At 50.5% G+C, this 22,984-nt stretch overlaps 1 protein-coding gene across 4 annotated transcripts in view; it reads right to left on the bottom strand.

Moving 5' to 3' along the window:
• The window catches only part of ARMC9 (armadillo repeat containing 9), a 143,820-nt gene that overhangs the window by 15,554 nt on the left and 105,282 nt on the right, over positions 1-22,984 (bottom strand). For all 4 annotated transcript variants that reach the window (XM_020972160.2, XM_078154653.1, XM_020972158.2 and 1 more), the window contains 3 exons: positions 10,152-10,256; positions 8,233-8,351; positions 4,361-4,482 (listed from right to left, as the gene is read on the bottom strand). In XM_020972160.2, the coding sequence (XP_020827819.1) occupies positions 4,361-4,482; positions 8,233-8,351; positions 10,152-10,256 (346 nt within the window). The remainder of the gene's footprint in view (positions 1-4,360; positions 4,483-8,232; positions 8,352-10,151; positions 10,257-22,984) is intronic.

Here is a 22,984-nt window from a genome sequence, read left to right as displayed (position 1 = left end):
GCGGGAAGAGGGTGAGCTCAGAAAAGGGAGCTCACATGACTTGTTTCTTCCCCACGATACAAGACGGGGAAGTCTCTTTTGACAGGAAAAAAGCCATTTTAGATGTGTCCAGGAACGGGTTACTTGAGGGACCCTCCTCCAAGTCAAAGATCTCAGCTGGTGTTGGCTGACCTGGGGACATGGGCAGGGGTCACAGGTCATAGGGCAAAGGCCAGGCATCCAAGCGAGGCAAGCTGGCCAGGGAAGGAATGAAGGGTACAGACCTGGGTCAGGCTGGGGAGGGGGGAGCTGGTTTCACATAAGGCATGAGGAAACAGGCAGGGATTGGAATTCAGGCCTGTAGTCTGGGAACACGATCCAGGACACGGAGCAGTTCAACCAGTTTGTGAGGGCCAATCCTAAGCAATTTGCTGCTTGCTCTTTGCCCTGGGTTCACACTTCCTGATGTGGGTAGATAAGGGCTAGCAGGCGTGGGAGCCTTTCAGGGACAGGCAGGGTTCTGTAGCTGTTGGTGGCTGACTGAGGCATCTACCGAGTCCTGCTGAGGCCCCCTCTGGACTCCTGCCAGGGACATTCCCATCCATCTGGGTTAGGCCAGGTGGAAGGCTTGCACTGGAGCTGGGCCTCAGGGTCTGTACTGACCTGCAGCTCTGCCAGGACACAGGCAGTGGGGACACTCCTGAAACTGGCCTCTTCCTGGCCCTCCTGCACCACCCCTGAAGCAGGCAGCCAAAGGGCTGACCGCACCTGCAAAGAGGCGATTGTGCCCTGACGGTCGAGAGCTTGGCCACCCAGTTCAGAGGGCCCTTAGTCCCACTGGTCTACTTAGATGGAGGGAGGGCTCAGGTAGGGTGACCTTGCAAGGACTGCTAGACGCGGTCTGCCATGGCACAGGGGTGGCTGGCCTGGCCCAGAGGCCTGCTTCGCTTCTCTAGAGCACTTCGTGTGAGCTTGGGAGGGGACCCCCAGATCCTGTTAACATCAGTGAGTGCTTTCTCCCAGACTACTTCAGACTCTTTCGGAGGGAGGCCTCTTTGCAATTCCCTGGATGTTGGGATGTATGTCCTAGGACCACTGGAGTTTGTCCCCCAGTGATGTTTTTTAGGCCAGCTTGCCTAAAACTGGTTTTCCCGAAGGCACAGGGAGAGGATTCATGCACGCCGAGGTGACCAGAAACAACAAAATAGAATGTCACCGAAGTGGGGGAACAGGAGCCCATCACACACTGAGAGACGATGGGAGGTCAGTGAAGTGGAACAGTGATGACACAGGTGACCCCCACAAGGCCACAAGGCAGCCTTCCTCGGGCCTCACTGAGGCTCAGGCCCTGGAGTGGGCTGAAGACAAGGCCCAGTCTGTCCCTCCTTCACACTCGGTGCTGGTTGAGGGGCCTGTCATCAAGGATGCAGCCCTCCACCCATTTTCTTCATGAAGATGGGTGGTGCTCTGGTAGGTGAGGCTGGTGATGCTTCTCTGGACTTGGGGTCTGACAGTTGCCCTCAGGGTTGGTGGCGGGTGAGAGGTGGGGGTGACAGTGCTCCTAAGCAGCCCCAGATGTGACCATGATGCCTCCCCCAGGCCCATTTCCCAGTTTGCTTCCCAAAGACCACGCCCTGGGGGAGTTCTGGAGCTCTCTGACTGGCTTGTTCCCATTGCGGGGGAGACCTCCTCACAGCCAGCTGGCTCAAGGCCCAGGCATGCTCTTCCATGCCGGCATTTTCTGCTCCAAGAACAGGGGGTGTCCGGGAGGGCCCTCTGGCTCCACTCTCCATCCCTGAGACTTCCCTGACCAAAGCTTCCTTCTCTGGCTACCACACCCCCATTAGAGACTGCAGTTGCTGCTGCCTCTTAGAATATAAGCTCCTTGAGGGCAGGCTCTGTCTTGATTTTGCATTTCCAGTGGTGAGTACAGCACTTAGCACATAGTAAGCACTTAATAAATGTCTTTTCATTCCCTCATTCATTCACTTCCACCCCAGAAAGAGAATATTCCCAGAAGCTGCTGGTGCAACCCAGGGTCACTGGGGACTGGGGCTCCTCTTTGCAGGTGCCTCCCACCAGGTTAGGGCGATCTGAGGGCAGGCCTTAGGCCAAAAGGCCAGACAGGAGCTCTAGTACTGGGTTTATGGGAAAGATTACTGGACATCTCGGAGCTGGGATTATCTTGAGCTAGAGTTCCACACTGAGGGCAGTAGGGATGAGGGCAAGAAATGTCACCGGGGCAGTTTGAAGGGGAGGTGGCTACCGGGAATCCTCTTTGCCTCCATAGGGGTGGCCCTGGCCCCATCGTGACACATGCACAGTCTCCCTGTTAGAGCCTCCTAGGAGCACACAGAGACAGAAATAAGGCCTCCTGGACACTGGCCTTGGCTGGACACTCCCGCACCAGGCCTCGGGGCTCTGCCCCTGCACTGTAGGCAGGAGTTCAGGGCCCGGCAGAACCTTTCACCTGGAGCCACGTCTTCACTTGGCTTGGCTCTGGGCCTTTGCCCTGCCTTTACCCAAGGCTTCCAGAAGCCCGTCCTTCAGGGGGCTTTTTGGCTAACTGGCTACTGAGGGAGATGCCGGCCACACGCTGGGCCACGCTTGCCTGCACTAACCCTATCCCCGTCAACAATGATTTCGTGTTTACTTCTGGGCCTGTGCTGTGTTCCCCAGCTAGGACGTACAGTCATGGCAGGTGGGGGCAGGGTGCTTTTTGTCACTGCATCCTAATCTCCTGGCGCGGTGCCCAAGGCAGTGAATGGATGGGGGTGGATTGGAACCCAGGTCCTCTCACTCCAAAGCCAGTGCTTTGCACGGCCCCTGGCATAAACCATAGCCTCCACTTGGATGGTTATTACTCCTAATTAGGAGTTAATACCTGACTCACATCAAGAGGGCTACAAAGCACTTGGCTTACACTAAGTCGCTGTGAGCGCAAGGGGCAGTGTGGCCCCGAGGAGAGTGCGCTGGACTTAAGAGTCAGGAAGACCTGAGTCCAAACCTCCCTTCAGAAATTTATTAACTATGCGATCTGACTCTCTTCCCTGCCTCACCTACTTAATCTGTAAAACGGGGACACCAAGCGCTCTGTAAATAGGTGTTGCGTTGTCCCCACGATGCCCCTGCTCACCCAGGCAGCACAGGTACAATGCCCACTTGGGCCCAGATGAGACGGCTCTCCCAAGGCCCCCCGGCTAACAAGAGTCGGACCCAGGACCTGAGGCTAGGGTGATGGGGTCTGCAGGGCTTGGGATCATGTTCTCTATTCCATCTGAGCCCCCTGGGATCAGGCTGAGGCCTTCTGATGGAGGCTCGGAGCTGGAGAGCTCCCTAAAGCTGGAGGGATCAGGCAGCACCTTCTCCCACCCCTGCAGGTATAAGCTCAGGGCGGTTCTGGTACCAAGAGGGCACGCAGAAGTCTGAGATGGTCTGATGCTAGAACTTGGCCTCTCTCACCTCCCCTGTCCCTCCCAGTCAATCAGGTCCCGGAGTCAGGAACGAGATTCTTGTCTAGTAAACCTTGGCTACCTCTGTGCACAAGCCCTTTCATTTCCTCTGGAAAATGAAAAGAAAATAGCCTTGCAGGATATGAAAGGCCTGTGGGCACACCCCTGATCCAAAGCATACTTTCTGTGTACAAAGACAAGCCTTTCTCTCATGGGCAGCCTCCGCTGGGTCAGATGAAAGGGTATTTCCAAATCCACTGAAGATGCCCAGAATATTTTATGACTCCACAGAATCCAACTGGATGCTCCACATGCACCAAATACCCAAGAACCCCAAATTCTGAGGCCACAGAGACTCCTGGTCTCCATCCCTCTTGCTTTCTGATTCCAAAGTCTTCCCTCCCCATTTCTGCCCAAGGCCCAGCAGGACCTAAACTGATCGCACTCAGCCGGCGCTTCTGCACCGCCGGCGGCCTGCCGGACATCTGCAGAGCACCACGGGGCTGCACTGATGTTACATCAGGAAAGCAGATGTTTTGTCTTCCCCATCCACATGGACGAGATTACTTAGTTCAGCTCTCTTATTTTATAGAAAATGAAAGAAAGAAAGAGGTTAAACGATGATAGCATGGGGCTGATAACTTGGGCCTCCCAGTTCCCAAGCCAATGTTTTTTCCCTCTCTTATCACATTGCCTTTTAAAAAAACGGACATTAAACTGATTGGAACAGAAATTACATATCCATCCATCTGTATCATACATAGGAGGTACTTAACGTCCATTTCTTGAATGAATGTTTGGGGACTGGCTGGGAGTCAGGATCTGTGAACATCAGGTGTGGAGCACCACCTACCCACCCCAAGTAGGCCTACTTGGCCCCACCCTGGCCCCCCACAACCCTGGCAGTGCCATTTGCTCAGAGGCCTTACATGTAAAAGACGTGCTGGACCGGGTTCCACTGCGGGTAGGGGGCCGAGGGCCTGGCTGGGCCTGGGGCGGGCTGCCTCGAATGGGGCGGGCTGCACACGGCGAAATGAAATCATTTTCTAGCCTGGAGGAAAACAAATAAACAAACAAACAAACAAACAAACACAAACACGTAAGCTACAACTACAGCTAAGCTGGCAGCAGCCAACATTGGCCAACCTGCAGCTCTCTGGGGTGTCACCACACAAGTGCAAGGTAGGATGCCTTGACAGCAGATTTTAATTAAAATTTGGAGCCTTCTGTATCTCGGGGACAGTGCAGATGGATGGTGAGTTGGGCCCAGGGCCAGCCAGGAGGAGGAGGGGGGTTGGATCGTCTTTGGGAAACAGCCAAGTGCCCCATAGACACAAAGGCCCACCTTTTCCAGACCAGCACCCTACTGGTGCTGCTGTATGAGAGAGGGGCGTGACAACAGCTTCTGGAGAATTAAAAGGGTCCCCAAGCGGCGTCAGCCACAGCACATGGTGGGCATGGGCAGGCAGCATCATGTAATCAATTAAGAACTTCAAATTCAAGGAGTCTGCTAGGAAGGGAAGACGGGTGTGGTCGCCATGTCGGCAGGGGCGCCGAGCCAGCCTCTAGCGGGGTGGCTGTGAGAGGCTGCGGAGGAGAGTTGCCATGGGTGGGCAGGCAGGGATGGGCTGAGATCTGCAATGCTGCTCTAACAGAAGTCGTACGAGGCCAGAAGCAGCCCATACGGTCCAGCGGGGGAGAGGCCAAACAAATGGGATGGAACATCACGGTGCCATGACGTGCGATAAATGTGGAGCTTATGAGGACCCACGGAGAGACCAACAGGAGAGAATGCAGGAGGAAACTGGCAAAAGCAGAACTGTCTTCACACTGACTATAACCACACTAAAAAGGGAAAGAAGGGAAAAAGAGGAAGGAAGAAAGACAGGGAGGGAGGGATGAAGGACAGGAGGGAGGAAGAAATGAAGGAAAGGAAGAAGAAAGGAAGGAAGAAAGAAATAAAGGGAGAGAAGAAAGAAAGGAAGGAAGAGAGGGAGGAAGGAAATTGAAGAGTCAAAGATGGTAGGAGTGACGCAGGCCTGCAGGAAAAAGAGGAAAGAAGGAAGAAAGGGAGGGAGGGATGAAGGATGGGAGGGAGGAAGAAATGAAGGAAGAGAAGAAGAAAGGAAGGAAGAAAGAAATAAAAAAGGGAGAGAAGAAAGGGAGAGAAGAAAGAAGAAAAGAAGGGAGGGAGGAAGGAAGGAGATTAAAGCATCTAAGACGGCAAGAGTGAGGCAGGCCTGCAGGGAAATACAGAACAACAGTTTGCTGTTTTGTTGTTTACTAGTTCATCTAGTCCCGTGGTATTAAAGGCTAAAGGTTCGGGCTGACTGGAGGGACTAACAGCTGTTTCACTTGGAGGGTGCCTGGGGGGAGGCTGTGAGCTCTGTCTCCGGGTATCTGAAGAGCTGCCACATTCAGCACAAGGAGCAGACTGCTTTTGTATGGCCCCAGAGGTCAAGAACCAGGAATGATGAGTAGAACGTGCAGGGACAGATGTCAGCCTGCTAGAATGACGAGCTGGCTCGTCGAGGGGAAGGGGCCCCCTCAGAGAGCCTGGGTTTCCCATCCCTGAAGGTTCTGAAGCAAAGGGGGGATGACCATGTGGTAGCAGTAGTGGGAGGAGAGGCGTTGCCCAGGGCCAGCTGGACTAGGCCACTGTGAGCTTCCTTCCACTCCGAGCCTGAAGCATGGAAGCACACAGCCCATTCAGTATTACCTGGCTACTTAAGGCAGTAGGGGAAAGCTCACAAGAAGTGTGGACAGTGAATCTTGGGTTCCAATCCAGTGTTTACCCTTGACTAGCTGGAGAACCGGGTAAGTTATCTAACCTAAGGCTCAGTTTGCTTCTTTATAAAGGGAGATTAGATAATGTTTGGGAAGATGTCTTGCCAAAGATGATACCAGGCTAGAAAGTGCAGAAACGACATGTCACCTCAGGCCTTATCACCAACAGATCAGAGGACACACAGGAGGCCGAGAGATCTGGAATTGATAGAGGTCACTGAATTCAGCCCACTTGTTTCACAGACAAAGAGCAGGGAGCTTCAGAAAGCCCCCCAGCTAGACAGGCAGCGGCAGGGCTGGGAGGGATCGGAACCCAGGGCTTCTGGCTGCCAGTTTCATGTTCTCTCCACTGCCTCAACACGGTCCCTCTTAGATCAGAAGAGCTTGGCTCAGTTCTCCCCGTGTTCCCCTCTCCCTGGCCTTGCTTTATCTGACGCTTACCTGGGCCCCTTCTCTGAATTAACGCACTACTGAACATCTGCTGGGCAGATGTGTCTTAGAGTCAGACACAAAACTAGGTAGAGACATCAACTCTGTCCTGATGACTTCTGAAAAAAAACAGATTCACCAGACACCCTTCTGTGAAATGCGCCTTAGTGGGTCTCATAGACCCTTGCCTAAAAACTCTGATCTACCACGAGAAGGGGCTTTAGATGCCGTCTGGCTTGACCTCCTCATTATTGCACATGAGGAAACTGAGGCCAAAGAGGAGAGGCACTTTGTCCGAGGTCATGCAGGTAATCAGATGACAGCAATACAATTTTGCTCACTAACAGAAACCTCGAACAAGCGTATGAACCCAGTGGGAGCACTGGCTTGAAGCCCACAAAGATTTTCCTCTTTGAGCAGAAAATCTGAAATTTCCATTCCTCTAACTGGGAGAAAGAACTTCCCTTAGAAGATGAAGAGAACTGGCTGCTAAATTAAACATAAACACCCCCCGACCCAGCCCTGGCAGTTACAAATGAAGTCACGGTAAGATTTCCTCTGTGCCTCTGGCCTCTCCTCTGCACAGACTGCTCGCTTGCCAGGTGAAATGAGCAGGCCGCTTTCTCTGCAGTCAGAAGCAGGGCATAAAGATGCTCTGTGAAAAGCCTGTAACTACCTGGACCAGCACCAGTGCAATTCAAAGGGCCGAGGGCCTCCTGGACACCAGCCCCATCTGAGAGCATCCATGCCGTGTGCCCGTGGAGCAGAAACAAGAGGCTCGGCCCTCCCACGTGGGCAATGGCTTCCTCCCTGCCTCTTCCTCTAGCCCCGCCTGGTACGAAGGAAAGACTCGAACCCAGATCTTCCTGACGCCTGCACCACATATCTGTCCCCTTCACTGCACCACAAAGGAAGCCCTCGGCTCTGCAGATGTCTGCTCCTGCAGGCCTCGTGTTTCAAGCCTGGTGGGAGCACCGAGCAGGTGTGGTGTGGGGGGCCGGGGAAGGCAGTGGGACCAGAGGGGAGCCCTGGGATTCATTCATGATCACATTGGCCAGCATCAGTTCTGCCTTCGGACTGACCCCCCGGCATGGGGGGAATGGGCTGCAGGTGCCCCGTCACAGCGACTTAGACGCTGCAACATGCCTTGACCGTAAGAGCCTGGGAAGCAGCATCACACTCACTGACATTTCCACAGTGCTTTGGGCCTGTCAGGTACCTTCCTCAGAACAGGCCTGGCACAGAGGGCAGCGCACAGAGTCACATGCTAGCAGAGAGGGAGCTGGGATGTGGGGTCAGGCCTTGTACGGCCACCCCCCTGGCAGCTGCCTCCCTGTCTGGGGAAATAGGACAGAAAACAGGGCCCCAGGCCGGCCATTCCCTCACTGACACCTCTGGCTCCTCACCTCTGACTGTGTCAGCCACAGGGATTGCCTTAATGTCCAAAAAACGCCCTAAAAAATGACAGTGGCTGAGTGCTTTTCAACATGGATATTTTATTTGTGATTTTCACTGGACACCTTGCGTCACAATAATACAAGCAGAGCTTAAGAAAATGAGATTTGCAACAGCATTGCAGACTTACGTGGGGTGCACATTCTTATGATACCCAGGGGTGACAGGCCTCTGCAAGGGCTCGTCGACACTCTGCTGCATGCCGCTGGGAGGGGGCCTCCTCCTGGCTTTGCCTGAGTTGGTCATTATCTAGGACATAGGAGACACGGTCAGCTTGTGGGCAAAGAACCGCAGAGGTGATGCTCTCAGGCCCCTGGAACCTTCTCTGGGGGGCATAAAAAAAAGCAAGCGACCGTTTTCTTCAAGCTTCTCTGTGACTGGCTGGTGCTCCAGGCTGGGCCCACTCCCACATCCTGGCCGCCAATTCGGAGAAAGCCACCAACGTGGGCTCCGAATAATGGCGCAGAGTCCGGGCCAGGAAAGGTCACAAGGGAAGAGGAAGGGGCAGCCAGAGGAGACCAGAAGCTAGAAAGGTCAAGGTCCTGGGAAATGGAGGAGCTGTGCAGACTGCCTGTTTCCATCCCCTGGCAGAATGTAAAGCCCTTGGGGGCAGAAGGTTCTCTGTTATCTTAGCATCCTCAGGACCTGCTCCCTTCTCACGAGGAGCTCAAATACTAATGGGACAGAAACGTGTGACAAAGACACTGAGGATGGCAGGTTATCTCAGATGGTGCAGGAGCCTGAAAGGGCCCTTTTATAAGGGGGATTTATAAGGAGCTGAGTCTTAAAGGAAGCCAGAGAATCCAAGAGGAGGAGGTGAAGAGGGAAGGCATTCCAGGCAGGGGGCACAGCCAGGGGAAAGTCATGGAGGTGGGAGTTGGTCATGTGTAAGAACAGAAAGGAGGCCAGTGTCCCTGGATTGAAGGGTGCCTAGATGGGGAGAAAGAAGTAAGACAAAAGATGGAAGGAGCCCAGGAGATAAGGGCTGTATATTTGATCCAGGAGGTGATAGGTAAGCAGTGGAGTTTAGCAAGTCAGGGGTGGCATGAGCTTTAGGAAGACCCCTGTGGCACCTGAGTGGAGGAGGCGGGAGGGATGGGAAGGAGGGAGTCCAAACAGCAGGGGGAGAGGCCGGGGCCCGTACCAGGCGGGGACCTTGTGTGTGGAGAGGAGGTTGCCCCCTCTCCTGGCTGTTCCAGCTGCTTAGAAAGACACCCTCAAAAGCCCCTCGCTTGACCTTCCCCATCAGCTGCTGTCCCACCTCTCTCCTCCTTGTCCTTCCCAATTGCAGAACCTGGATTGTAAGGGGTTAAGAAGAGAGTGAGAGGGAGAATGTGGAGGTACCCACGATTGCCAGCCTTCTCAGGGAAAGATAAGGAGGAGAAGGTGGGGGGCAGCCATTGGGGAAGGTCGAGCGAGGGTCTTTTGAGGACGAGGGAGACCCACGCGGTCTCTCTACGCAGCTGGAAGAGTCGGGAGAGAGGGCAACACAGGTCAGTGAGGGAGGGGGATGCCCACAAAGGTGAGAGATGGCTACCCTCTTCTCCCGGGGTGGCAATCCCCTGGAAATGACTCAGACACAAATATCACTATCCCCATTTTACAGATGAGGAAACGGACACTCAGAAAGGCTGACTCTGCGTCCAGAGCCCTCTCTACTAGACCATCTTCCCTGATGGGGTTAATGCTAATGGACTGGCCAGGGAGGTAATGCCATCACTAGAGGCTAGAGGACCATTTGGGGGTGTGCTCTTGAGGTCACTGAGGACATTCTGGATCAGAGACTGCTTGGACTCGATGTCCTCTGGCGTCCCTGTGTGGGCCCAGTGACTCAGCCTGGGTCCTCCTCTGAACAGCAGCGTGCATTTTTGAGATGGGCAACAAGAGATGGGGCAGCCACTCACGGCCATTAGAACACAGAAGAAGAAAGTGGTGCAAATGGGGAAGGAGCACATGATCTCAGCCTCATGAACCCACTGCTCTGGCCAAAAAAGGATCATTTTTAAAAACCCTCCTGACATGCTGTGGCCCAGGGGGAAAGGTACTCACTCCCAGATACTCGGAGGTCAGCAGCTTTTCCCCGGAGAGCTCCCCAAGCTGGGGCTGTATCACTTCATCCTTGTCCAGATCAGACTCCATGGTGTCCTGGTCCTCCTGTTTCAGAGAAATGAGAGGTGAATCCACTGGACACAGAGCAGCCAGGGAAGCTCAGATACATTTACAAAGCAGCTGCTATGTCCACAGCACTGTTCCCACCATCCCTGCCCTCAAAGAGCCTGTGGTCTAGGGGGGTGGGGCGGCACAATATTCCACAAGTTTGTTTTTCAGTTGGCATTTAACAGTTATTAAACACCAAGACCTCGTGGTGCAAATGTTTTTTTTAAAATTTTAAGTATTAAAAAAAATTTTTTTTCCATATGCTTTTGAGTTGAAAATTTTTCTCCCTTTTCTCCCCCCCACCCTCCCCAAGATGGCGCACAATCTGACATAGGCTTTACATTTACATACCCATTAAACATATTTTCACATTAGTGAAGTTGTAAGTAAAAATTAAAACCAATAGGAGGAACCATCAGAAAGATGAAACAAAACTCAACAGAAGGTAAAAATAAGTGAGAGCGATTCGACTTCCATAGTTTTTCTTTGGATGTGGACAGCATTTTCCACCCCAAGGCCTCTGGAGATGTCTTAGATACTCGTAATGCTGAGAAGGGTTCAGTTTAACATTCTTAGTCATTGCATAACGTGGCTGCTATTGTGTACAAAGTCCTCTGGGTTCCGCTCACTTCACTCAGCATCAGACCATATAAGTCTTTCCAGGTTTTTCTGAAGTCAGCCTGTTCATCATTTCTTATAGCACGATAGTATTCCATTACATTCATATACCACAACTTGCTCAGCCATTCCCACAATGATGGGCATCCTCTCAATTTCCAATTCTTTGCCACCACAAAAAGAGCTGCTATGAATATTTTTTACATGTGGGTCTTTTCCCATTTGTTTGATCTCTTTGGGATATAGCCCTAGAAGTGCTATTGCTGGATCAAAGGGTATGCACATTTTTATAGCCCTTTGGGCATAGTTCCAAATTGCTCTCCAAAATGGTTGGATCATTTCACAACTCCACCAACAATGTATTAGCGTTCCAATTTTCCCACATCCTCTCCAACATTTATCATTTTCCTGTTTTGTCATGTTGGCCAATCTGATAGGTGTGATGTGGTACCTCAGAGTTGTTTTGATTTGCATTTCTCTAATCAATGATTTAGAGCATTTTTTCATATGACTAGAGATGGCTTTAATTCCCTTCATCTGAGAACTGTCTGTTCATATCCTTTGACCATTTAGCAATTGGGGAATGGCTTGTGGGTGCAAATGTTTTCTAAAACCTCCAAGCTGCCTAGGAGATTTTAGCCACGAAACAGAGCAGAGACCGATGCCCGGAGACCCAGATCTCAGTTGCCGTCTCTCTCACTAAGTGTCTCCACAAAGCTGGGAGGAGGGAGAAGAGAAAGAAGGGATTTCCCCTAACTAAATCTCTCCTCATCTTAAAGACCCAGGGTCCTGGAGGCCTGGCTTGCCTCTCAATGGCCCCAGTAAGTATAAGAGACACAAGACCACCCCCGAAAGGCTTCAAATCAGATTCCCTGAGCCTGGGGCCCCAGTCTCATTCCCAGAATCCCTTCCACAGAGCCTCACAGGGTGTTCTCACTGGCTTGGGCTGGGCTCTGTGTTCTGTGGTTCCTGCCTGCCACGAGCTCACCGTCTGGTGGACCTGCCTTGGTCCACCTAGGACGCTTTTTGTTTTCAGAGAGACTCAAAGTGAACTTTGGCTGACAGGCCTGTGATGTCCTAGGGAGAACCCTGAGATCACAGTGCTGACTAGTCCTGGGGAAGGCCCTCTTCTGCAGGACCAAGTAGGTGGGTTCTCTCAGGACCTTTCCAGCTCTTCCTTTGGTGATCCTGCCAGGAAGAGTGAGAACCCAACAAGGTTGACCTAGTATCTCCCTCTCCTACCCTTCTTGGCCTTCTCATTGCACAGGAAGGGCTGAAGTTGGAGTGACAAGTCCTAGACCAAGGCCTGACTCTTCTTCTCACTGCCCATGTGACCTTGGACAAGTCAGGACCCAGGCTTCCCAGACCTCTCTGGGCCTCAGCTCCCTCCTCGGCCTACATTTTCACCTCTAGCTCTGGGCCAACAAGTCCACAAACATCTATTAAGTGCCTATTATGTTCCAGTATCTGCTGAGCTCTGGGGATACAAAGAAAGGCAAAAAACCAGAGAGAAGGGGAGCTGCATTTCATCCCCTCATCTAGGCTTCCAGAGGAAAAAGAGCAAAAAAGGGCTGAGCAATGAATCATGGCCCATAGAGATGGAACAGACATACGACTTCTCGCTCAGTTTCAGCGTGGAACTTTTTCTAATGACACCCCCTTTCCATTTCACAGAAAAACCAAGCAAAGCCTCTGAGTCTGGCCCACGGCAGGCGAGCTCCGCCGGAGGCCTTCCTGGAAGGGAGGGGCCTTATTCCTCCCTCTGTATCCCCCAGCACAGAGATTCACACTCACTCCACAGGATTCCTCAGTGAATGCCTTTCAGTTTTTGCTTTCCAGGAGACCTCAGTCCAGGGGTGTGGCCAGTGTCAAAGCAGATTTATCGGTTTCCTCTCCATGTCATGAGACAAGGCTGATGAATTAGTTTTAAATGCTTTTAAAAATGACGTTTAAGAGGAACCCTGCGGTCCAAGAAGAATCAAAATGTCAAGGGTGGAAGGAGAGTGGGCAGCTGGTGGATCTAAGGAGGCCACAGCTCCTTGCCAATGAAGACTTCTATTTGAGAAGTGGTGTGACAGCCATCACCAAGGGCAGACATGCCTGGAAATAGAGATGGGCCAGCCATGCAGTGAAGATGAGGACCGAAGGCTGGACGCCCAAGGCTGGGGCCCCATTCCTACCAATGGAGGCCTCCAGCTCCCTGGGTCTATCTGCTAGGGAGGATTTCTGAGAAGACCGGGACAACAATCCCACAGGATGAGAAAGTACTGTGATCTGCACCAGTGAAGGGATGGCCCACACAGAGAGAACACAGATCTACTGGTGTATTTAAGTCATCTCACTGTTTAATAACATTAGCCCAGTAAAGTTTTTTAAATTACCTTATTTTTAACTTAATGTTTTCAAGGTATTTTGAAATTAACTTCATTAATCAAGGTGTGCTTGCCAGTAGACTAGTTTCCACATTTGGACCTTATCACACATTTATACAGAAAGTGGGATGTGGGGCTGAGAACTAGGTGTTGAATGTCAGGGTCCTACCCCCACACTCTGAATCCCTGGCCACAGGGAAAGCTGCTCCCTATGTTTTAATTCTTTACTCACTAAATGCCAGTGAATACTCGTGGACCGTTAAGGGATGCAGGAAACATAAATTACTATTAATTCGAAGTGTTTTGGTTGACAAAGGCCAGAAGACCCGAGTTCTGATCTCAGTTCTGGTGGAAGTCATCCAAGCTGGGAACATAAGCTCCCTCTCTCCTTCTTCCAATATGGGGAACAGGGATGTAGAGGTGCGGGGGTTCACTCTCTAGCTTACACGGATAACACGAGAACGACTGATTTTTCTCTCAAATTTTTGGATCTTTGAAAAACAAAGACCTGGAAGAGGTACAAGCAGAGGGGTGGCAGAGAGTGCAGGGGCCTTAGAACCAGAAGCCTTAGCTTCCCCTCTTCATTCTGCCTCTCACCAGCTCTGTGACTGTGCCGGGCACTGGCAATACAAAAACACAAGCAAGGTAGTCCCTGTCCTCAGGGATCTTACACTGCACTGGGGAGAGCCAATACACACAAGCAAGGTAGTCCCTGTCCTCAGGGATCTTACGCTGCACTGGGGAGAGCCAATACACACAAGCAAGGTAGTCCCTGTCCTCAGGGATCTTACGCTGCACTGGGGAGAGCCAATACACACAAGCAAGGTAGTCCCTGTCCTCAGGGATCTTACGCTGCACTGGGGAGAGCCAATACACACAAGCAAGGTAGTCCCTGTCCTCAGGGATCTTACGCTGCACTGGGGAGAGCCAATACACACAAGCAAGGCAGTCCCTGTCCTCAGGGATCTTACACTGCACTGGGGAGAGCCAATACACACAAGCAAGGTAGTCCCTGTCCTCAGGGATCTTACGCTGCACTGGGGAGAGCCAATACACACAAGCAAGGTAGTCCCTGTCCTCAGGGATCTTACGCTGCACTGGGGAGAGCCAATACACACACTTATGAGGAAATACATACCCTATTACAATAATACCAATCAATTTCAAGAGAACGTTAACAACTGGTGGGATCAGTTTCCTCGTCTGTATAACAGGACTAATATCTTCACTAAGAGTATTGTGCCGTGGGCACTAGATGATAAAGTGCTTTGTAAACTACGCTTATAGTTATTAGCATTATCATTATCATCATCGTCATCACCAAAATCCTTGGAAACAACTTATCAGGAATGAGAAAATGGAATCACTCTTAAGATTCATGAAATGCAAAGAGAAGATGAGTTGGATAACAAAGAAAAACCAGACTTTAACTGAGGCCATTCAAAGAGCTGCCAAAAGTGCTTGGAAAACTTGCACAGGCAATGTTGGGGGAAGGGAGAGAAAATCTCAGCTCCCCAGCCCCAACAATGGGAAGGGTAAGCAGATATGCCATTTAAATCATTCCACGGGACAAAGGGACACCTTCCCAGTCAATGCCAAGTAGGTGAAAAAACGAAGAATCTTTATCCAGATTTTTTTTTTTAATGGGCAAACCCAGCCCCCAGTGGGCCCTGGGCCAGGAAACACAGAGCTACCTTCTAATCGTGCTCAGGAATGACCATGGGGCGGATCACTTCTTTCTGCTCATTCTCCCCAATGTATAAGAGAAAAGGATTCTATTGCATTCTATGTGCCCAAGTTGGGCTGTTGTGAGAGCTGGCTGAAACACGTGAAGTCCTCTGGAGAGGGGAGCCTGGCCCAAAGGCAGGGCATTACCGAGAGCATTATCTTTTCAGAGGTGTTTGTGTCCTCTGAATAGAAACAGAGGTTTGTGAAACCCAGCTCGGGAGGCAAGACTTCTGAGGTCCTGAGAAGGGGGTGAGAGGTAAGGAAATGCTTCCAGAATAAGTGCCTTAAGGTGGGTCTTATATACTGTGGCTGGAATGTATTTACAATGAGAGCCTACAATTACATTGTCTTTTTACATTTCAGCCCAATGCATCAAATTACTGCATCCCAGCTCATAACTGATTTCAGCCCGCCTTTTGAAAGCACTGGAGTTGAGGGGGATTTAGATGTCCAAGCAGAGTGCCATGACTCTACAGTACTACAGGATTCTTAACTGCTGGCTTGGGACACTCCATCCTGCCAGCAAACCCGCCTCTGAGAGATGGGGACTGGACATAACTAAGGGTGACCACTAAACACACTGGAGAACGAGACTTCTTCCCAATCCAGCACAGACAGGGCAAGGTGTTCAAATGGCTTTCCTGCACCAGCGGCCCAGTGAAGAGATCCAACGTGGTCACTGGTGTTTTCTACTTGACCTAATTCGCAGACCATCTGGAAGAGCGGTTCCATTTCACTCTTCACCAACTTGGAGGAAGCCTCCAAGCTGGAAGGGAGAGTGTGATCCTGGGGACTGGCCTTCCACAGACTCTCCCTATTTCTCCAATGTCCCCCTGGGCTGCCTTGAGGGACGGAGGGCTCCCTCTCCTTGGGAGTTGGCCAGGAGGCTATATGAGAAGTTTCCCAGGGGGAGGAAGAGAGAAGGGGTTTTGCCTTGCATAGGATCGTCTAATCCATAAGGCCCTTTCAGTGCCCCAATTCTGAGAGTGTGGGCCCTGCTGGAATCAGGCCAGCTTAATTGACTCAGTCTGCTGGCCTGAGCTTTTCCTGAACACTAAATGAAGTCTAGGAAGGCATTTGGGGACAAAAGGGAAAAAAGGAGGGCTTATCGACATACATTTGATACATGAAGCCATAGGAACACCTCCATCCCACCTCCTCTGACCTCTGGGCCTTGGGCCTCACATGAACTCTCCCCACTCCTCGCCCCCCATCCCCTCTTCACAGCCCACTCCCTCTCTTTCTCTGAGGCCCAGGTCTGATGCTTATGCCTCCAGGAAGCCTTTAATGATTTCCCCAGCTAGATCTCTTCTTCAAGATTCACTGAGTCACAGTCCATAGAAACATGGCTCTGAGGCCAGAAGGGACCTAACCCCCTCATCTCACAGGTGAGGAAACCGAGGCTTATGGAGATGAGGGCCACACAGGGAGTAAAGATGAACACAGGAGTGAAGCCGCCATCTTGACCTCTCAATCTGCATTCTTTCTCTCCTCACTAGATTAGGCAAGACCTCCCAGGAGGGGGCCCATTTCACTTGGGGAAAGTGCTCATTGTTAGGAAGTATTCCCCAACTTTATGTCTATTTGTCTACATTTGCCCCACTGCTCCTGCTTCTGTCCTTTGGGACCGAAGGCTATGATGCGCTCCCCTCCCACGCCCCCCAAGGCAACTCATTCCTGGCTCCTTCACACAACGTGTGGGTCCTTCCCCACCAAGGATGCCCTCAGCCGAGTGCTCTGGAGCTCGGCAACGTCCCTCACGAGCCAGGATGCCTCGAGCTGAGCTCTGGCCAAGAACTCTGGAGGACCAACACTGAAACACCCCTGAACACGGGATACTCTGCTAATTATTTTTAGCTGTCAGACTCCTGTGCAGCTTGCAGTCCACTAATACCCCTGAATCTTTTTTCAGCAACCTTTTAACCACAGCTCCCTCATCACATACTTAGGAAATTGATGTGTCTGGGCCCGTGTGGCCAAAGACTGTTCGTTTGTCCCTATTGATTTTCATCTTGTGAGATTCAGCCCAGTGACTCTCTTCCTCATCCCTCTTTTTCTGAGTGCTCCTGGCCCTCTTCCCAGTGTGGGTAGGGTTCTAAACGAGATCACCTTCTCTTCTCTTCTCTTCTCTTCTCTTCTCTTCTCTTCTCTTCTCTTCTCTTCTCTTCTCTTCTCTTCTCTTCTCTTCTCTTCTCTTCTCTTCTCTCTTTCTGCTCTTCCTCGTGGTGAGTGTACACAGTGCTAGCTGTTCCATGATCGTCTCCAGGGAGCCAGTCCTCGTCTCTCCTTCTTCTCCAGTAGCTTCCTTCAGTAAGCAATTTCTACCGGGTTGTCCCATCAGCACCCAACTCAACATGGCCAAAGGCTGAACTTGTCACCTCTCCCCTTAAACTTGATCCTATTTCCAGCTTCCCCATTTCTGTGAAAGGGACCACAATTAACCCGGCCTCAAAAGTGCAATCATCTCTGACTTGTGTCTCTCCCTCTGCCCTCACTACGTGAACAGTCACCAAGTCTTGCTGATGCTACACCGTGACAGTTCTGCTTCTCCGCCTCAGTCACAAAGCCACTGTCTTCACTTAGATCTTCAGTAAGTTTCTCCTGAGCACTTGAAAATATATGCACTTTAAAATTTTCAGTTCCAAATTCTCTCCCTCCCTCCACTCCTCCCTCACTTATCCAGAATGCAAGAAACATGATACCTATTATACATATACAGTCATGCAACACATGTGATGAAACGAAAGCAAGAAAGATAAAGAAAAGAAAAAATATGCTTTTATCTACACTCTGAATTCATCAGTTCTCTGTTTGAAGGAGGACAGCATTTTATTGGCACATGGCAGATCATTGTGTTGATAAGAGTCACTATAGATAAGAATCACAACTTTCACAGTGGATTAGCATTACAATGTTGCCGTTACTGTGTACAATGTTCTTCTGGTTCTGTTCGCTCCACTTAGTATCGGTTCACAGAAGTCTTCCCAGGTTTTTCTGAAACCATCACCTTCACCATTTCTTATAGCACAACAGTATTCCACCAAAATCATATAATGCAGTTTGTTCAGCTGTTCCCCAATTGACGGACAATCCCCTCAGTCTCCAATTCTTTGCTACCACAAAAATAGTGGCTATAAATATTTTTATGTATACGTCCTTTTCCTTTTTCTTTGATCTCTTTGGGACACAGACCCAGCAGTGGTACTGCTGGATCAAAAGGTAAGTGCAGTTTTACAGCTTTTGGGTATAGCTCCAAGTTGTTTTCCAGAATGGTTGAACCAGTTCACAACTCTACCAACGACGCATTAATGTACCTATTTTTTCACATCCCCTCCAGCATTGTCATTTTCCTTTTCTGTCATGTTAGCCAATCTGATAGGTATGAGATGGCACCTTAGAATTGTCTTAATTTGCATTTCTCTAATTATTCATGATTTAGAGCATTTTTTCATGACTATTTGTAGCTTTGATTTTTTTTTTCTCTGAAAACCGCCTGTTTGTATTTGACCATTTGTCACCTGGGGAATGGATCCTCTTATTAGAACTTTGGCTCATTTCCCTTTATATTTGAGAAATGAGAGCTTCACCTGAGATACTTGCTACATAATTTCTCTTAGTTTCTTGCTTTTCTTATAATGTTAGCTACGTTGATTTTTCTTTTTTTGGCATAAAACCTTTTTAATTTTATGAAATCGAAATGGTCCGATTTACTTCCTGTGAACCTCTCTATCTTTTGCCTGGTCATGAGCTCTTCTCCTCTCTTCATAGATCCAGTGGGTAATTTCTTCCATGCTCTCCTAATTTACTTATAACATCACCTTTTATGAATAAATCACGTACTCATTTTGAGCTGCCCACTGAGCACACAGAGGGCATAAGATGTGAGATACTGGGCTATGCTTAGTTTCAGTCAGATTACAGTTTTTTCCAGCAGATTTTGTCAAATAGTGAGTTCTTGCACCAATAGCTGGTGCCTTTGGACCTACCAAGCACTAGCCTACGGTGCTCATTTGCTTCTGGATGTCGTATATCTAATCTGTTGCACTCCTCAATGACTGCGTTTCTTCCCCAGCACAAAACTGGTTTTGATGATTACTGCTTTGTAATACAGTTTGAGACCTGGTACTGCTAGATTGCTTTCCTTTTTTTTCTTTCAATTGATTCCTTTGATATTCTTGACCTGCTCTTCTTCCAGATGAATTCAGTTACTGTTTTCTGTAGCTCCATCAGGTAATCCTTTGGTACTTTAATTGGTATGGCCTGAATAAGTAACTCGCTTTAGGTAGTACTGTCATTTTTCTTTCTAAGGACTTTTAATAATAGCTTAATGAAGAAGCTAAGAGGTAAGGGCATCCCTACCTCTCATTACTGCACTCTCCTCCAGACGGCTGCCAAAATCATCTTCAGAAGAGCTGTGCCCTTATTCCCACCAGCCGTCTCCGTCTTCCCCGTGCCTAGAGCTGCTTCCACCCCTCCATCTCTCAGAATCCCAACTCTGCAAAAACACTGCTGTGCCCTCACATTTTCCTTGTGCCCTTAGTCTGGACCTTTCCTTTGCCCCCATCATACTCTTGGTTGAATTATCCTACGACGCCTTCAGGTTTTCAAAGCATTTTCCTCACACCAATCTCGGGCAGTCCAGGGCAAGCTGGTCCAGTGTGCCTGGGGAAGGAACCTGTTGCAGGTAGATCGACCAGGAATGGGAAAGGTGGGTCAAAGATAAATGACAGAGGCCCCAAGGCCCAGAACACTGAGATTTCCAAAGGAGAGCGAAGTAGCACAAGGCCTTGAGCCCGGGGAACAAAGCTCCGGGAGCCCAAGGAGGAAAGGGTCTTTACTGCACAGGTAGTCAGAGGTCAAGGGCACTGTACCCAAATGCCACATCAGAACCCAGGAAGAAAGGCTTGTCTGGAGGGGAAGTAGGGCAAGGGAGAGACTCTGGGCAAGACCTGAAGGCTGAGGAAGCCAAACGGCTTTGCCACCAAAGCCAACAACTAAAGGGCTAGAGCAGGGTGTCCCCAAAATACCGAGGGAGGGGAATGAAGGAAGCTAACAACTGAAGGTGCAGGAACAGAGCCTTGAAGGAAAGCTGCCCAGATTGGGTCAGGGGGTGAAGGCTCAAGCTGCTGATGCAGCTCCCCGGTCACTAAGGGCACGAAAGGGCTGGCCCACGAGGAGTCAGAAGCCTCCGACCTGCCGTCAGGCACGTCACTGTCGCCATCGCCTTCTGATGGAGCACGCCTACTGATCCAGCATGTTTCCCCCAGAGATGCAAGGGGCTGTGACTGTTAGAACAAGGCATTCTTGCTGAGCATCGTCCCCGTCCTGTGGATAACTTCCTTCTGTGAGAAGCAGGGTGGTCCAGGAGCACCTCCTTTCCTCGCCACCTCTCACCTGGATGACTGCAGCAGCCTCCCGCGAGGTCCCCACGCCTCAAACCTCCCCTTCTCTAATCCATCCTTCACATAGCTGCCAAGTGGCATTCCTGAGGCATGACTCTGATCACACCACCCCCTGCTCCAAAGGCTTCAGTGGCTCCCACTTGCTTATGGGTTAAAACCTAAATGTGTCTGTATGGCCTTTAACTCCCCTCGCCCATCTCTGCAGGCCTACTGCACATTGACTCCTCTCCTTGCCCTTCAGTCCAGGCACGCCGGCCTCCTTGCTGTGGCTCAGATACAACCTTCCGTTTTCTAGCTCTGTCCCCGGGGCCTCACCTCGGCCCCTCCTAAGCTCGGCTCTGGTGTTCTCTCTCCATGAGGCCTTTGCTGATCCTCCAGCTGCTAATGGCTCTTCATTCTTCCCCACCACCAATCGGTCATAGTTTGTATTTATTCACATGTGTACAGATTGTTTTCCCCTGAAGGTAGGGACTGTCTCATTCAATCTATTTGTAGCCCCAGCATCCAGAACAATGCCTGGCACACAGTAGGTGCTTCAGAAACATTTGTGGATGGGTGGGTTGATTTGGCGGATCTGTGCTCTCGACACATCAGGTGAGAGTAGATATGAAGAAGAGAGAATGGACATGGTGGTCGATCGGGTCAGCCTGGCCTTGCTCCATATGTCCTCACGAACCAGGCGGCCCCTCCCGAAGTCTGACACGCTGAATGAGTCATCAATCCGTCGGTGTGAGCACTTTCGCCAAGGGACAGCAGCCCTTTCATGCCTTCCCCTCCTTTGTGATTCTTGTCTGTGTTTGAACAGAAATCCTGCCCAGACTAGAATGCCTACCTCATGGCATCGAGGTCTTCCTCTGCATCCTGAACATGCCAACGAAGGTCCCACTGAATCTGTCCATTCCTCACTCTCACAACGTGGCCAGCTCTCTCTCCTCTACTGTCCTCTGGCACGCCTTTCCCTTCACTTCTTGTCCCTGAACAGTCACCGGTGCCACGGTGCAGCATCCTTCTACCTGCCAAGTGCTCTTGGCTGGAGAAACAATTCTTTCGTTATCGCTGCGCTCCATGATTCACAATCATGTAGTGGGAGTGTGAATGAGGATAGCTTAGTTTGGGATTTCTGAAGGCCCAGAGCAATTTCCAGAACTCACTCTAGTCCAGCCTCCTTCTCCTCCTCAATTCTGGGCTCTGCTCATTATCCACCCAGGGCCCTGGTCCCAAACATACAGCAGAAGGGGATCCTGGTGCCCGAGCAGTATGGATCTCTATCATGGTGGTGTACTAAGTGGGTGGTTCCTATGGTTGGAAAGGGCCAATTTCAGATAAAGAGACTCAGAGACTGTCTTGACCCTCGCAGTGACAAGCTTAGAGAGCTTACTCTCTCTGGGTCAGTAGGAACTGCCAACGTGTATGTTCAGCCTTCGAGCCGAGAGTGACCAGCCCCAAAGAACTGAGCATTTCAGGAACATTTGCTGGTGGTTGTTAGGGGCCTACTCCTCACTTCTGGAGGGCTCCCCTCCCTCAGAATGACTTCCTCGAGCATGGGTGAGGGCTGTGCCACGCTGAGACAGATGCCATGTAGAGCATGGCTCAAAATCCCCTTGGGTCAAGGACAGAATACATCCTCTCAATTGTGTCCCATGCCACGAGCTGAAAGCATTGAATGTCCACTCAGTTCACCTTCAGGAATGAAAATCTATTTCCAGTTGCTTAGGACTAACTCCTTTTAGTCTTTTTGGCTTCCATTCAATTATTATTATTATTATTATTATTTTTGGCTAGGCAATGGGGTGAAGTAACTTGCCAGGGTCACACAGTTCGTAAGTGTTATGTGTCTGAGGTTGGATTTCAACTCAGGTCCTCCCGAAGCCAGGACTGGTGCTCTCTCCACTGCACCACCTCGCTGCCCCCACTTCCATTCAGTTATGCCTTTCACACATAAGCCCAGCCAGCGAACGAGACGGCTGAGCTCCTAATGACCAACGGCTCTACATAAACCCTCCTATTTATTTTGCTCGTAGATGGACTGTGCACTGTGGACAATGGTAATAGCGAATGCCGACTGAGCCAACGAAGACCAGCTCCAGTCAGCAGAGACCTGATGAATGTGGCTGGCCTGAAGAGCACTACCTTCATGTAGTCACTTCACACACATCATTCAACTCCCATACGTGCCAGGCTTGGAGGGAGATGCACACATAAATGAGCCACAGATGCCACCCTCTCTTGACTAAAAGGGTCATTTTTGACCAGAATTATCTGGATGACATCAATGCTTCACTACATTCTGCTTTAGTAGACAGTATAAAGCAAAGTCTCTACCTTCAAGGTAGGGACAAGAGAACACTGAAAGACTTTGAAAGACTTTCAAATGGCTCATAAAAAATTCGTTTTCTGACCATAAGGAAACCTGATCATGTTAACGGAGAGAAAACCCTTCCCATGTATTTTGATGACATTTTATCCATCAAGAAGAATGATCTTCAGGAACACCCCAGCATTGGCACCAGGCCCCAGGGGACTCAGGAATGGGCAAATGGGTCATGCCCAAAGCACCATGCTCCTATGAGAAAATGGTGCTCTGTCCACGGGGGCCAGTGACCCA

Source organism: Phascolarctos cinereus, unplaced genomic scaffold (assembly GCF_003287225.1).
Source record: "Phascolarctos cinereus isolate Bilbo 61053 unplaced genomic scaffold, phaCin_HiC Scaffold_5;HRSCAF=322, whole genome shotgun sequence".
NCBI lineage: Eukaryota > Metazoa > Chordata > Mammalia > Diprotodontia > Phascolarctidae > Phascolarctos > Phascolarctos cinereus.
This window is presented reverse-complemented; position numbering and strand designations above follow the sequence as displayed.